The following is a 14,631-nucleotide window of genomic DNA, read 5'->3' on the forward strand; positions in this document are numbered from 1 at the left end:
TATCTCATCAGGCTGTATAATATATATATATATATATAATATGTATATGTATAATATATATAATATGTGTATAATATATATAATATATGTATAATATATATATATACACTATATAATAGGAAATAACTGCCACTCCCCTCCTCACTGTGATGCTCCCTGTGCCCCGCTCTCACCCACAACAGTTCAGTTTGGAAAGACTTACCAGCCGTCTCTGCTGCTTTTCCTTCTCAGGTTTCTTAACAACCACCAAACATGCATGATAAGCTTTAGGTCAGCTGAAATCCTAAGACAGGCAAGAGGGGTAGGGTAGAGGGGTAATCGAGAGACAGTATCTAGGCACTGGGATGGAGAGAGACTCAGAAAACCTTCTTGGCCTCAGGTGCAACGTGACCACCTCATGCTCCTGAAACAGACATCCTCTGGAGGAAGTCCAGCCTCTTTCCGCTGTCCCTGATCCAATGGGCTTTCCCCCACCATCTCAGTTTATTTTCCTGTTGCTGGGATTAAACACCCTCACAAAAAGCAGCTTAAAGGAGAAAGAGTTGGTTCTGGTTCATAATTCAAGAGTGTGTAGTCCATCCTGGCAGGGAAGTTAAGATGGCGGGAGCTTGTAGCAGCTGGTCATGTGACATCCACAGTCCAGAAGCACAAAGCAGTGGATTCCCATGATCAGTTAACATCTTCCACTTCATATAGTCCAGGATCTGCTGCCCAGGGAATGGTCCCACAGACAAGATGGGTCTTTCCATATCAGCGAATAGAATCAAGATAATCTCAAAAGCTAGAGAACCTCTTAATCTAGAAAACCTCTCACAGGCTTGTCTCAGGATGATTTTGTATTATTCGTAGTTGTCACTCTCCATCCAACTCACTCAGCGACTTAAAACTTTCCATACATGGGTTTGTGGTTTTAATCTCAGGACTCCTCATGGGTGCATTTTTCTACTTTTTCTTTCAAGTGAAAATAAGATGTGTAACCTTTATAGTTCTTCATAACAGAAGCATTGGAGACTAAGACTATTAGGGCTGCTGTAGCTAAATACCACAAGCTGGGTGGTTCAGAGTTACCGTGTTAATATGACATCCTCCAGAGACTGGGCAGAACCATTCCTCAATTGCCCAGCTTTTGCTAGCAGACAACACTCTAGTCTCTGCCTTTGTCATCTCCATTCTCATGAGGATATCAGTTTTACCTTAGAAGGACACTGTTAAGGACTATACTCCAGGCTGACCCTGTCTTGCCTAATTACATCAGCAGTGACTCTCTTTCCAAAGGTGGTCACATTCTGAGTCCCTGGGGACATGATTTTAAAGGCCACCTGTAACTTTTATGCCTGAAAAAAGCTGAACAATTAGAGGTTAAGTAAAAGATGAAGGAAGGAAGGCTATGCTGAATGTGGGAGTTTTCCCAGTGTGTGTGTGTGTGTGTGTGTGTGTGTGTGTGTGTGTGTGTGTGTTGTACATACACATTTATGTTGGTGTGTGCACATCTGTGCATGTGAGTGTGTAGGCCAGAGATCAATGTCTAGTTTTCTTCAATTACCCTCTACCTTTTTTTTTGAGGCAGGGTCTCTCACTAACTAGAGCTCAATGATTAAGGTAGGGTGGCTGGCCACTGAGTTCCAGGAATCCACCTGCTATGTCTCCCTAGAGTTGGAATACAGGCACACTGCCACTCTGGTTTCTTTATGTGGGTTCTGGTGGCCTAGACTCATCTCCCCAGGCCAAGTGGCAAACACTCAATTGACTGAGTTACTTCCCCAGCCCTGCTTTGCACCTTCAGTGCTATTTTAATCACATTTAAGTTTGGTTTTTTTAAATCATGATTTAGTAATAAAGTTTGAGAGTTTTCTCCGCTATTCAATACAACACTCCTTGCCCTGCTGCTACTACTACCAGAACTGGTTCATCACATGCAGGAATGTAACTACACCAACTCCATGAGATCTTAAGGGTTTCACTTAAAGGTCAGGTATTTGAAAAAACCCTGCTATGAATTTGCACACACAGGGTTATCTACAGCAGTGGATGCATGCAGCTATTTCACAAACAACCCCTAAAAGATAAAGAATCCGTGCCATTATTTCATAAAATACTATTTGAAACAGTATATTCATGTGAAAAGAATTGTATTATGTATGCATTTTAATGTAATAATGTTTATAGAAGTTTGCAGCAACATAAATCCTGCAAGTGATAGATAGCATCAATAGACATTTTTTTACTGTCCTTTAAGAGGTTGTGTTTTTTTTTTTTGTTTTGTTTTGTTTTTTTGTTTTGTCTATAAGTTATTTTGGAATCTGGAGTTAAAAATGGAGAAATTATACCATAATAATGTTCTTTGCCAGAACATAGACACTCTCCATCCTTGAGATTGCATTTTGTTGTAGAAATTATTAATGCGCTCATTCGCATTTCACGGCAGGATTTTCAGTGTCGGACTACACTTCACGAACTAAACCCAATCCCGCCGATGTTAGAGCTCCTGAAGTCGGAGTACCCAATTATCCAGCAGCTGGCTCTCAAAACCTTGGGTGTTATCACATGCGATAAGGAGTCTCGGACAATGCTGAAAGACAACCAAGGACTGGACCAGCTCTCCAAGATCCTAGAAACCAAGGTATCGGCAGTATTCCCATCCATGCAGCTCTTTGAGATGTTGTCTTAAAGTCTGAATGTTTTTAATTGTAGTAGGCAGAGTTTACAGGAGTGATTCATTAACGGTTGTGAAAACTTTATTAGGCTGCTTGGAGCAGATTGGTTGTAGAGGCCATCAAGAACTAATAGAAAATCAGCCTTCTGGCTTTGAAAGTTTAAGATTTTTCTGAAACACCTAGAATTAACCTTTTAATCTCTCTGTCCATCATGATTGTTTGTGGGATGAGGCAAGAAGAACAATTTACCTTTAATACAATGAGAAACATTGGAGGTGAAGTTACACAGTTTCCACAGGTTCACAAGGAAGCTGTCTCCCACTTGAAGAGTTGATGTGTGCCTCACATCTTCCCGTCACCAACGCCGATCCAGCACTTGGCTGAAGACCGTTTAGCTGTATAGACACGGCTCAGATTTATGCTGAAAGAATCGCCAGCATTAATTCCAGAGCCAAGTACCTATATGTATATTTCAGATTCATGGCCTCCATTTCAGTGCATTATCAAATAAATTCTACTTTAGTGCCTCTTCGAAAATAAGGACAGAGGGACAATCTAGGAGGTTAAAGTCTCATTGAGTAATAATTTATTAAGTTTCAAACTAACCATTATTCATTTTTTATCCTAAAAAAAATATGGACCTTAGAGCTTGATACATAACTGAGAAAATAAAGTACAATGTTAAAAGCTGTCCTGGTACAACAAGCCTATTCCCCCACCACATCCATCTACCTCTGATTCCATGACACCCTGTGCACTAGTTCTGTGTCAGGATTTTACATTTGTGGTGTAGAACCCTAACAGTACCATAGGCTGTATAGTACTATTAGAACTACATAACTCTAACAGTACCGTAGGCTGTATAGTACTGTTAGAACTACATAACTCTAACAGTACCGTAGGCTGTATAGTACTGTTAGAACTACATAACTCTAACAGTACCGTAGGCTGTATAGTACTGTTAGAACTACATAACTCTAACAGTACCGTAGGCTGTATAGTACTGTTAGAACTACATAACTCTAACAGTACCGTAGGCTGTATAGTACTGTTAGAACTACATAACTCTAACAGTACCGTAGGCTGTATAGTACTGTTAGAACTACATAACTCTAACAGTACCGTAGGCTGTATAGTACTGTTAGAACTATGTAGAACTCTAACAGTACCATAGGCTGTATAGTACTGTTAGAACTACATAACTCTAACAGTACCGTAGGCTGTATAGTACTGTTAGAACTATGTAGAACTCTAACAGTACCATAGGCTGTATAGTACTGTTAGAACTACATAACTCTAACAGTACCGTAGGCTGTATAGTACTGTTACAGCTATGCAGAACTCCTAACAGTACTATTATTTTGTCCTGTCATTTCATCCTATTATTTCAAATGTACGGATATGTAAATCAGAGAGGTTACTTTTCCCAGTGAACCACAGGTAGGAATAGATTAATAACAGGATGAGTGTAGCTTTGTCTGATAGTGTCACAGTTCTGTCTCCTGTCTTCTTGGAATAAAAAAATAATGGCATGGAAAGATCTATTCCATCATAGGTGTGGTACAGGAATTTTGCATATGTGATTTTATTACCTTCTTATTTCTTTCAAAGTATGATAATCTATAAAACAACAATTACTATACCATTATATATGATACTATATATAATACATAATGTATCTATATATTACATATAAATATCTGTATATGTGTATACACTCTGTATAACATCATAGTTATCATACATAGCTATATAATTGTATATATCAACTATTACATATCATAAATAATTATTGCATCTTCCATCTCATTTTATAGATGAGAAAAATGAGGCTGACAGGTTAAATAACTTGTCTGTAGTCACAGAAAGTGCAAATAAGGGAAGTATTTTTCAGAGTTAATATGTGTATTTTATTTGGAAGTTTTTAAATTATACTAAAATATATAGAATAAAATATGATAGTCCCTCTCCCATCCCCACCTAGGCTGGGGCACAAAGCCCAGAGGATCATTCATTTATGTTCCCATGCACCCAAACTCCTTACCAGGGTAATGAGGCCAAGACAGAAGAAAGCTACAAAAAACTAACAGACTCGAAAGACAGAAAACCCAAAGAGAACAGGAAAGTCTACTTGTTAAGTAGATTTCTTAAGTTAGATGAAGAATAACTGTTAAGTAGATTTCTCAAGGTCACAGGGTAAAAGTCAATTCAGTAAAACTATGTTTCTCTGTGCTAGGAATGAGCCTTGGAGAAACAAAATATATATAATTCAAGTTACAATATTTTCTATGTGTATGCATGCTTACTTGTTTTGTGTGTCTTTGTATGTATGTATGTGATGTCTGAAGGCACACGTGTGTGGAGGTCAGAGGTCAACATCAGCTCTCTTCTTCAGCTGCTCTCCACCTTATTTTCTGAGATAGCATGTCTCACTGACCCTGGAGCTGGCCAATTCAGCTAGACTGGCAGGCCAGCAAGCCCCAGGGACCCTCCTGTCTCAGCACCCCCAGTGCTGGGATCACCAGCGTTCGGTGCTTGGGTCCACAGGCTTGCCTGGCAAGCACTTTACTGACTGAGTGATTTCCTTAGACCCCACCATATGTTCTTAATGCATGAACATCAAAGATTTCAACTCTTCATGGAAAAAAAATGCACAGCAGTGTTAAGGAAGACTTACGTAGAGCAGTCTACCAATTTGTCTGAGCTGCTCTTTCGACTTGGTCCCCACCCCTTGTTCCTCACTTCTGTCTTCTGGGTTTTTTTTTTTTTTTTTTTTTTTTTTTTTTTTTTTTTTTTTTTTTTTGGTTTTTCGAGACAGGGTTTCTCTGTGTAGCTTTGCGCCTTTCCTGGGACTCACTTGGTAGTCCAGGCTGGCCTCGAACTCACAGAGATCCGCCTGGCTCTGCCTCCCGAGTGCTGGGATTAAAGGCGTGAGCCACCACCGCCCGGCGTCTTCTGGGTTTTTTAAGAAAAGTCTCACTTATAATCCTGACTAGTCTGGAACTCCCTATGTAGACCAGGCTGGCCTCTAACTCAGAAATCCACATGCATCTGTCTCCTTAGAGACTATGCTGGTGTTAAATGAATGTGCTGTTGCACTGGGCTCTGTCTTCGTAATTTTTAAAGTTAAAATTAAATTGTACTCTTCAAAAAAAAAAAAGACAAAGTCATACATCCATCTAATACAAAACAACCATCCTGTGTCCATCAGAAAATTCACCATACTTACCCTAGAATGAGCACAAAGTCCATGAGTGACATTTATTCTTCTTAACTTTCAGACACTTAAATCTTACATTGTAAAGGTAATGAAAACCAAATCCTTAGTTACCATTGACCATTTCAAATTGTATGATAAGAAGACACGAGAGTGAAGAACGAAGTCATATATTTAGAATACACAAATGCGAACAGACACGTGGTCAATCAAGCATTGCTATCGAAGTGAAGAAGAAACACTGGGGCAATTACAGCTTTCATAGCTCTAACTAGTGCCATGGTCATGACTGACACCCATCACTACCTCCTTCACTGGTCTGGGTTCCTTTTGCCCTCAACAAAAGCCTCAATTGATCAGAGCTCTTAACTTGTAAGATGACTCATCTTAATTACCGAACACTAGAATGGATCAGGTCATTGTAAGTTTGTTTGCCCGCCTGTTTGGCTTTGGTGTGTGTGTGTGTGTGTGTGTGTGTGTGTGTGTGTGTGTGTGTGTGTGTGTGTGTATGTATGTATGTATGTAGACAACATCTCATTGTGTATCCCCAGCTGACCTGGAACTAGCATCGGTCATCTTGCTTCTACCTTCTATTTGCTGTGACTACGTTGTGCACTACCACATCTGGTTATTCATTATAAGTTTTGAACAGACTACCACATTGCTTTTTCTAGTGGCTTTAATCACAGTGTGGTAATACCAAAAGATACACTAAAAGATCTCATATTTTCTAGACATACCTTTCCTTTGATTGGCAACCCAACTCGCCCTTACATAGAAAATCTCTTCTTTGCTTATTGATTTGGAGGTTATAACTCAATGTTAGAGAGTGTGCCTAGCATGGACAAAGCTGGTTCCATACCCAGTACTGCCAAAAAATCTATACTTTTTTCCTTTGAGGATTTTAGATTTGTGTTTGGTGGAAGATAATATGAGCAATTTCAGTTCAGTGTAATTACTGGACATTTCCTTTATTATTTTATCCATAAACCATTTTGAAGTAAGAGAAATGGGAAAAGATGAGGCAAGTGGTGGGAGGTGAGTTGTTGATAAGAACTTCTGGTTCCTTGGGCTTCTGTCAACACAGAATTAATCACACTATGTTCTGATGAGTCCCACTTCTTCTCTTAGTAAAATCTGAAGAGTAATTTTCTTTAACACAATTGTGGTGGTTTGACTGTGAAATGTCCCCCATAGGCTCATGTGTTTAAACACTTGGTCCCTAGATGGTCATGCTGTTTGGGAAGGTCATAGAACATTTAGGAGTGGAACCTTGTAAGAGGAAGTACATCACTGAGGGCGGGCTTTGAGGGTTTGTAGCCTTGTTCCACTTCCTGTTATCGCTATTATTCCTGACTGCCCATGCAATGTAAGTGGCCAGCCAGCCTTATGTTCCTGGTGGTGATGGATTGTATCCCCTTGGAACCATAAGCTGGAATAAAGCCTTTCTCCCCTAAGTTGCCTTGGTCAAGTATTTTGTTGTAGCAACTTGTGAAGCAACCAAGAGGACAACTTTCAAGTTGTGTTTGTTTTTATTGTTAGGAATTGAATGACCTTCATGTAGAAGCACTTGCAGTGATAGCCAATTGCCTGGAGGATATGGACTCAATGGCGCTGCTGCAGCAGACAGGGGGCCTCAAAAAACTACTTTCATTCGCAGAGAACTCAACCATTCCTGACATCCAGAAGAATGCAGCCAAAGCCATTACTAAAGCGGCTTATGATCGTATGTGTCCTCTTAGCATAATCTCAACACACAGTTTCCTCTTGCATTCTTAATTCTGATGAATACTTATAAACGCTAGAGCATCAGCCTGCCTTGAATACCCCTCCGAGAAGAGCAGACTATGTAATAGTTAGAACCCAAACATCTCACAGTCAACAAGTTAAATTACAGATTGCTTTATAAACTTAATACCACTTAATCATCATCTATTTTTAAAAAGCAGTCCATTATGAGTTCATTTAAGCTTTAAGCCTTTATTTCTCCTGAAATTGGAATAACACAGAATACACATGGTATTTGTGATTCGGAAAGTGTTGTTTTGAGAGATCCACTTTCCAAGTGACATCTGAGGACTGTCAAGTTTCAGCCAGAAGCCAGCAGTGCAGTGTCACACAGCCGCAGAAAACAATATGCTGGCGCTATGTACATAATACGGTTTTTATTTCTGCGACAAGCTGTGTTCTCATAAGTCTATACAATAGGAGTGATTAATCACATCCCAAACACTGAAGATGCAATGACAGCCTTAATTTACGTATATATGGGGAATTTTGTAAATAAAAGATGGAAACTTATTTTAGCCCTTCTGCATCACTACTCTTAGAAATGATGGCAGCTTTGACTGTTTCTGTGATTTACATTCTAAACATACGTACTCACATCTGTATGTATGTCTGTGGATACATAGTGGAGAACATTTTTCAGCCCATACTGGATTTCCTAAAGTCTCAACTTTAATGCAGCAAACACAAGCTCACTGTGTGGTATACAGTCGGCATAGTGGGGCTTCATGAGTTACAGTGTCAGCACAAAATCTAAAGATAGGCTGTAAAATTAAGATTTTTTTTTTAAATATTGGAAACATATGTGAGGGGATTCAGTAAAGAAACTTCTGAAATGACCTCTCCATTATGGGAAGGTTTTTATTGGGAGTCAGAGAGAACATCAGAGGTGTCTGGAAGAGCGCGGAACAGAGGGAAAAGAAAGCGAACTGGACATGGCCAGAGTTATGTGCGAGAGAGAATAGTAGAAAGTGTACGATAGCAAGAGAGAATAGAAAGAAGAGTGAGCTTAGCTGTGGGTGGGCCAGGGTGTAAGTGAGAAGGGTCAGGATGCTATCCTGGAGGCTTTGAAGTGTATAACAAGTACTTGTGAGTAGAGACTGTAGGAGCCTGGAGACCAGCACGGGCTTTGATTTGTGACCACAGGTATGTTAGGGCCATATGTCCCTTCTGCTAGAGGTAGGGGAAATGACTCCTCTTGGGGAAGGAAAACCTGTTTGACAAGTTCCTGGGGGGTGCTGGCTTTTATCTAACTGTCAGGAATCCTGTGTAGTCTAGCTTCAGCTCATTTCTAGATATATGGACTGCCCAAGACCTAACAGGTAAATGTTGGTTTATCCCAGTTCTATCCAGGGGAGCTTAGATGTTGTCACACTGGGCCAGTTTTGTTTTCGTTCTATTCCAGGATTCTTGGTGAAGTGAGGCCCAAAGAGTGGTGTAATGGTAACACAAACACTGTCACACCCAACATGCTTTGCACGTCTTCTGTGAGGTCTGGTGTGACTGGGTCTTTCTAGATGTGTTGCCGCCCCAACTTGTGTGGTGAGTTTCATGGAGGTCATATAAAGTGAGGGCATGACTGCTTGAAGGTATGGTTGAGGGGAAGGTTCTTGTTGTAGATATGAGGGAGAGTACAGCCAGAGGCATCTGGAAGCAGTGAAAGAAAGTAGCACACTGAACATAGCCAGCGGAGTGGACTTGGCCGGGAGAGGAGAGAGAGATGGGGAGTGTGAGAGAGGAAGACAAAAGAGAGAGTGCATGGCCAAAACAGCAAGGTTGTATAGCAACGAAAAGCTGGGGGAAGGGAAGCCCATGTGTTGGAGAAGCTTAGGATAGATAGGGGGCAGGGTAAGAAGAGCTGGGAAGAGCCAGGGTGCCAGCATGGACTCTGTGACAGGTATTTGTGGTGTTGAGAGAGCCTGAAGGCCAGCGTGTGATTTGGAGGGATCAGTGGATAAACATGGTTGTTGTGCAAGCTTGAGGACCTGAGTTTGGATCCCAACACCCACACAGATTACACCTGCAATCCCAACACTGGAAGACAGGGGCAGTAGGATCCTGGAACTTGCCAGCCAGCCAGTCTAGCCAAATTGGTGAGCTCCAAGTTCAATGAGAGGCCCAGTCTCAAAAATAACTTGGAGAACAATAGAGGAAGATATCCACTGTTGACCTCTGGCTTCTAAACATATAGGTATAGGCATGTGCATTCCCTGTATGTACACACACATTCATGTACCACAAATATACTCACACAAATCTTGTGTATGATTTTAACATGATTTGAAGTGATTACAGAGAAGGTAGAATGACAGACAGACAGACATATACATACATACATACATACATACATACATACATACATACAGATACATGGTGCCATGACACAGATGAGGTAAGCACAGACTCAAGGCACTATGCAAGTAGAACCACCAGTCCCATTCTTGCCCCACAGAGAGGCTCTGTATGCATTTACAGAATGATTACATGGCTGAGGTGGGCAGGAGGTGATACTAGAGGGAGACCAGGTATCTGACTTGGACAACTGAGAATAATATGAAGCAACTCCTGAAATGGGAAGTCAGAAGAGGTGCAGGGTTGAAGAAAAAAAAAATGAGTGCCTACTGTGAGATATCCTGTATGCTGTGAAGATATGTTGCTATGATTGATTGATAAATAAAACGCTTATTGGCCAGTAGCCAGGCAGGAAGTATAGGCGGGACAAAGAGAGAAGAGAATTCTGGGAAGTGGAAGGCTGAGGCAGAGAGACACTGCTAGCTGCCACAAGGAGAAGCATGATGTAAGATACCAGTAAGCCACAACAAGCCATGTGGCAACTTATAGATTAATAGAAATGGATTAATTTAAGATGTAAGAACAGATAGCAAGAAGCCTGCCACGGCCATACAGTTTATAAATAATACAAGGCTGTCTGTGTTTACTTGGAGATTTGTCCCGACCTTTCCAGGCAGGACCAGGAAAACTTCAGCTACAAGTGCCTGCTTTAAAATTCTGGTCGTGTAAAATTCACCTCTGCATCCACTGTTAGGTGCACAGTTCAGCGGCATTAAAAACATTCCTCTTCCTGGGCCCTTTCCACACGCAGAACATCACCCGGAATGACTCACATGGCTGTCTACTCACTTCCCTCTGCCAACCACCCTTTGACTCCGTCCTTACAGATCCAACTGCTGTAGTCAGTCACTTCATGCTCTTAGGATGGTACAGAATTTGTCCCTCTGTGGCTGTGTGGCACTTGGCATGCTGTCCTCATAATGCCCATTCCTATAATAGCATGTGTCAAGATTTCCTTGTTTTTAAGGCTGAATAATACTTCTTTGTTGATGCCACATTTTGATTTCCCATTCAAGCACGGATGGACAGTTGAGCTGCTTTTTCCCTGTGAGCCATTGTGAATGCAGCTGCTATGAACATGCATAAACAAATATTCCTTTGACTCTCTGCTTTCACTTCTTGTGGTATGTACCAGGAAGGCTTGCTAACGCACATGCTAATTCTATTTTCTAATCTTTTGAGGGGCTTCAATGGTGTTTTCTCTAACAGCTGCACTTTCTTTTTCATTCCCATGGACAATGCGCAGGGTTCCAGTTTCTCCACGTGCTGGCCCAAACTTGATAGCTTTTTTTTTTTTTTTTTTTTATAGTAACTGTCCTACTAGGCACACAAAGGCATCTCATAGTTGTTTTTATTTTTATTTCCCTAATAATTAGCAATGTTAACTAACTTTTTCACCCTCTTATTAATCACATGTGTATAATTTTCAGAGAAACGTCGTAGTCGTTTGTGTGTGTGTACAGGTATGAATGCATGTATGTCAAGGCCAGGAAACAGCCTTGCGTGTTCCCTCAGGCACTGTCCACCTTTTTCTTTTGCTGTTGTTGTTGTTGCTAGGCAAGGTCTCTCACTGGCCTGGGACCTACCATGTAGCCTAGGCTGACCGACTGGCCTGCTCAGGGGATCCACATGCCTCCATTTTCCCAGGGCTGGGATTATAAGCAGGAGTCAACGCTGCCTAGTTTATTTTTAACCTGGGTTCCGGGGGATCAAACTCGGGTCCTTGTGACTGAACTGTCTTCTGAGACCCTTTTCTTACTTTTTATTTTGAGACAAGGGTCTCACTAAGCGCCCGGACTGAACTTGCACTCACCCTCTAGACCAATCAGGCCTTATACTTGTGGTCCTTTTCCTCTGACTCCCAGGACTCTGGGTTCTCAGGGCCACCTTTGCTTTGCTGTAGGGATTCTTCATGTGTCATGGGTACCAACCCTTACCTATGATTAGCCAACACTCTTTCCCATTGTGTGGCTGCCTTTTTACTCTGATGATTGTGGTTTTTGATGCATGGATGTTTTTCATTTTGATATAGCTCAGTTCATCTATTTGCAGCATCATGTCCAAGTGTGTTTTATCAAACCCATTGTCATGAAGGCCCTCTCCACTCTAAGGGTTCCATGTCTTCAGCTCTTATCATTTGGTTCCTGGCCTACTTTGAGCTATTTTTTGCATGTAATTTAAGGAAGTACCCAACTTCTCACTTCTATAGGCATATAGCCAATTTTCCTAGCATCATTTGTTGGAATCCATTTTTTTTTTTCCTTTGTAACACAAAGTAATTCAGGCATCTAGTCTCGGAGCTCTTTGTGACACTTAATGTCTTCTGATTCTACTTTCTTATGTTAGTTCTAAAATAACTACGCTTCAGCTTCAAGTCGTGTCTCCTCAGTCTTAATTTTAGGATCTAATGCCTAAATCTGTATTGACGTCGCCTCTGCCTCCGTCACTGTACCTTCCCTTTAACCAAGACTTTCTTACTCAGGAGCCCTCCTTTCAGACTCTTCTGCCTGCATCCTGTCCCCAGGCCATCCTGTGACCATTCTTCCATCTGCAGGACTTCCTTGTGATTGTGAGATGTCCCCCCTTTGAAGTGTGTATGTGAATATCATAAAGTTCATTTTTAAAAAGAGGCGCTGACACTTTCTATAATATAAAGATAGGTCTGGCTTAGGGTGATTTTAAATTTCAGTCTTAGGAAGCAAGTGTTTCAGTCAGTCTTAACCACATGGGCTCATGGGTCAGATCTGGAGGGACTGACCTTCAGTGATCCCGGAGCCCCTTTCTGAGTCAGCACAAGAGTTCAAAAATCTTTCATTTTAAACTGTAATATTTGTTTTTATTTGTAGGGTTTTTTTTTTAAAAAAAAAGTTTTGATTTGCAGTTTTTAAAATTCAAGTTTTGTTTTGAGATTAGGGTGGCATTTTCTAGAATGTACTCAATGTATACACGTGGTCTAGCCAACCCTAGACTCTGCTTGTGAGTGAACCAGCACTTGCTGGAAGCCTGCTGCATGCAAGGCACCAGTCCAGAAGACAAGTATGGGCACTGGGTTGGGGAGTGGATGAGTATCCTTGAGTAGACAGCAGATGCACTTCCTGGAGGATGTCAGATCAGGTGTTTATATTGTCACCGTCTGGATAATCTAGATGGCCCATCACAGAGGAAGTGTATGTTAGAAGCTTCTTGCTGTATTGTATCTGTTGCCTTTCTAGTGTAATGCTAAGTAACTTTGATTTACATGCACTTCTAATCACAATCATTAAAAAGTTCTCAATTATGCATTTCCACTTTAAGTTCTAAGTTGGCATCAATATCATTATCTATATTATCAAAAGTGGTTTGTGGAAACAACAAAACAAAACACTCCTTAAACATGAGACAGTTTAGATAAGGTGCAGGCGGGTAAAGGGAACGCACAGGAACCTTGAGCAGCCCACAGCGGGGCGGTGCTGGGAAGTTACCGCCATTGATAGCCACCGAGAGCGATGCGAAGATGCAGAGTTAGAGTTATTTATGAACTTCTGTATTCGGACTCATTTCTGACTTCTTTGTTTTCCATACTTTATTTTTCTATGCTTTTAAAAAATAGGTCTTTAAATTTTTAGAGTTATAGTAATATAGCTACAGGCAAGTCTCTCTCTCTCTCTCTCTCTCTCTCTGTATGTGTATGTGTGTGTGTGTGTGTGTGTGTGTGTGTGTGTGTGTGTGTGTGTGTGTGTGTGTGTATGTAAAGGAATGGTTATGTATGAGTCCCTTCACCAAATAGCTATGAATCTCTCTTTTTAGAGACTCTCTTTACTGTGACATTACATTGTATCTATGTTTCTAGTCTAGATTTCCGGGTAAACAGAGTCTGTCTCAGTATACACAATCAGTTTGCCGTGCTAATTCTGGCTTCTTTTTGTATTTTGTTTTTTATTTGTTTCTCAAATTAATCAGGGTATATTTTTCAGTTAAAAAAATTTATTTTGCAGATAACCAAGAGTGCTAATTTTTCTTTAATTTATTGCAGTATGTTTATTGGGGAGTGTGTGGATGTGTATGAGTTCGAAGGACAACTTGTTAGAGTTAGTTCTCTCCCACCGTGTGGGACCTGGGGATTGACCCGTCCAAGCGGTCTCTGCAGCCTAGTTGTGTGGTTTTGAGTCCTTACCTGTGAATGTGCTTGCTGTCTTTGAATGTGTTTGAAAATTCACCTGGGTCCAGAAATAGTGGATAACATTTCTCCTTAACTCACCTTGAGTCTTGTTTTTTGTAGAGTCGCAGTCTGAGCCTTGCCTAATTTTTCTTATTTTATGTATTTGTTTCATCTTAATTTGGGTAAAATTTTCTTTTCATTAAATTCAAAAGGTCTTGGACTAGAGAGGTGGCTCAGTAGTTAAGAGCACTTGCTGCTCTTGCAGGGGATCCAGGATCATTTCCCAGAACACACATCAGTGGCTCACAACAGTCTGTAACTCCAGTCCCAGAGATCCGGTGCCTTCTGGCCTCCAAAGGCACCAGGAATGCACATACGAATAGATATATGTGCAGTCAGAACACTTATCCACATAAAATACAAATATTTCTTTAATTAGGAAAAAGTAATAAATTTGAGGTTACTCAAAATGCGTCTTTGTC

General features: G+C 40.9%; 1 protein-coding gene across 2 annotated transcripts in view; it reads left to right on the top strand.

The window, feature by feature from the left end:
- Window positions 1–14,631, top strand: part of Armc3 (armadillo repeat containing 3) — an 82,254-nt gene that overhangs the window by 16,718 nt on the left and 50,905 nt on the right. For both annotated transcript variants that reach the window (XM_052728856.1, XM_052728857.1), the window contains exons 6-7: window positions 2,426–2,620; window positions 7,414–7,597. In XM_052728856.1, the coding sequence (XP_052584816.1) occupies window positions 2,426–2,620; window positions 7,414–7,597 (379 nt within the window). The remainder of the gene's footprint in view (window positions 1–2,425; window positions 2,621–7,413; window positions 7,598–14,631) is intronic.

This window comes from Peromyscus californicus, unplaced genomic scaffold (genome assembly GCF_007827085.1).
Source record: "Peromyscus californicus insignis strain IS unplaced genomic scaffold, ASM782708v3 Scaffold_8__1_contigs__length_139910024, whole genome shotgun sequence".
Classification (NCBI taxonomy): Eukaryota; Metazoa; Chordata; class Mammalia; order Rodentia; family Cricetidae; genus Peromyscus; species Peromyscus californicus.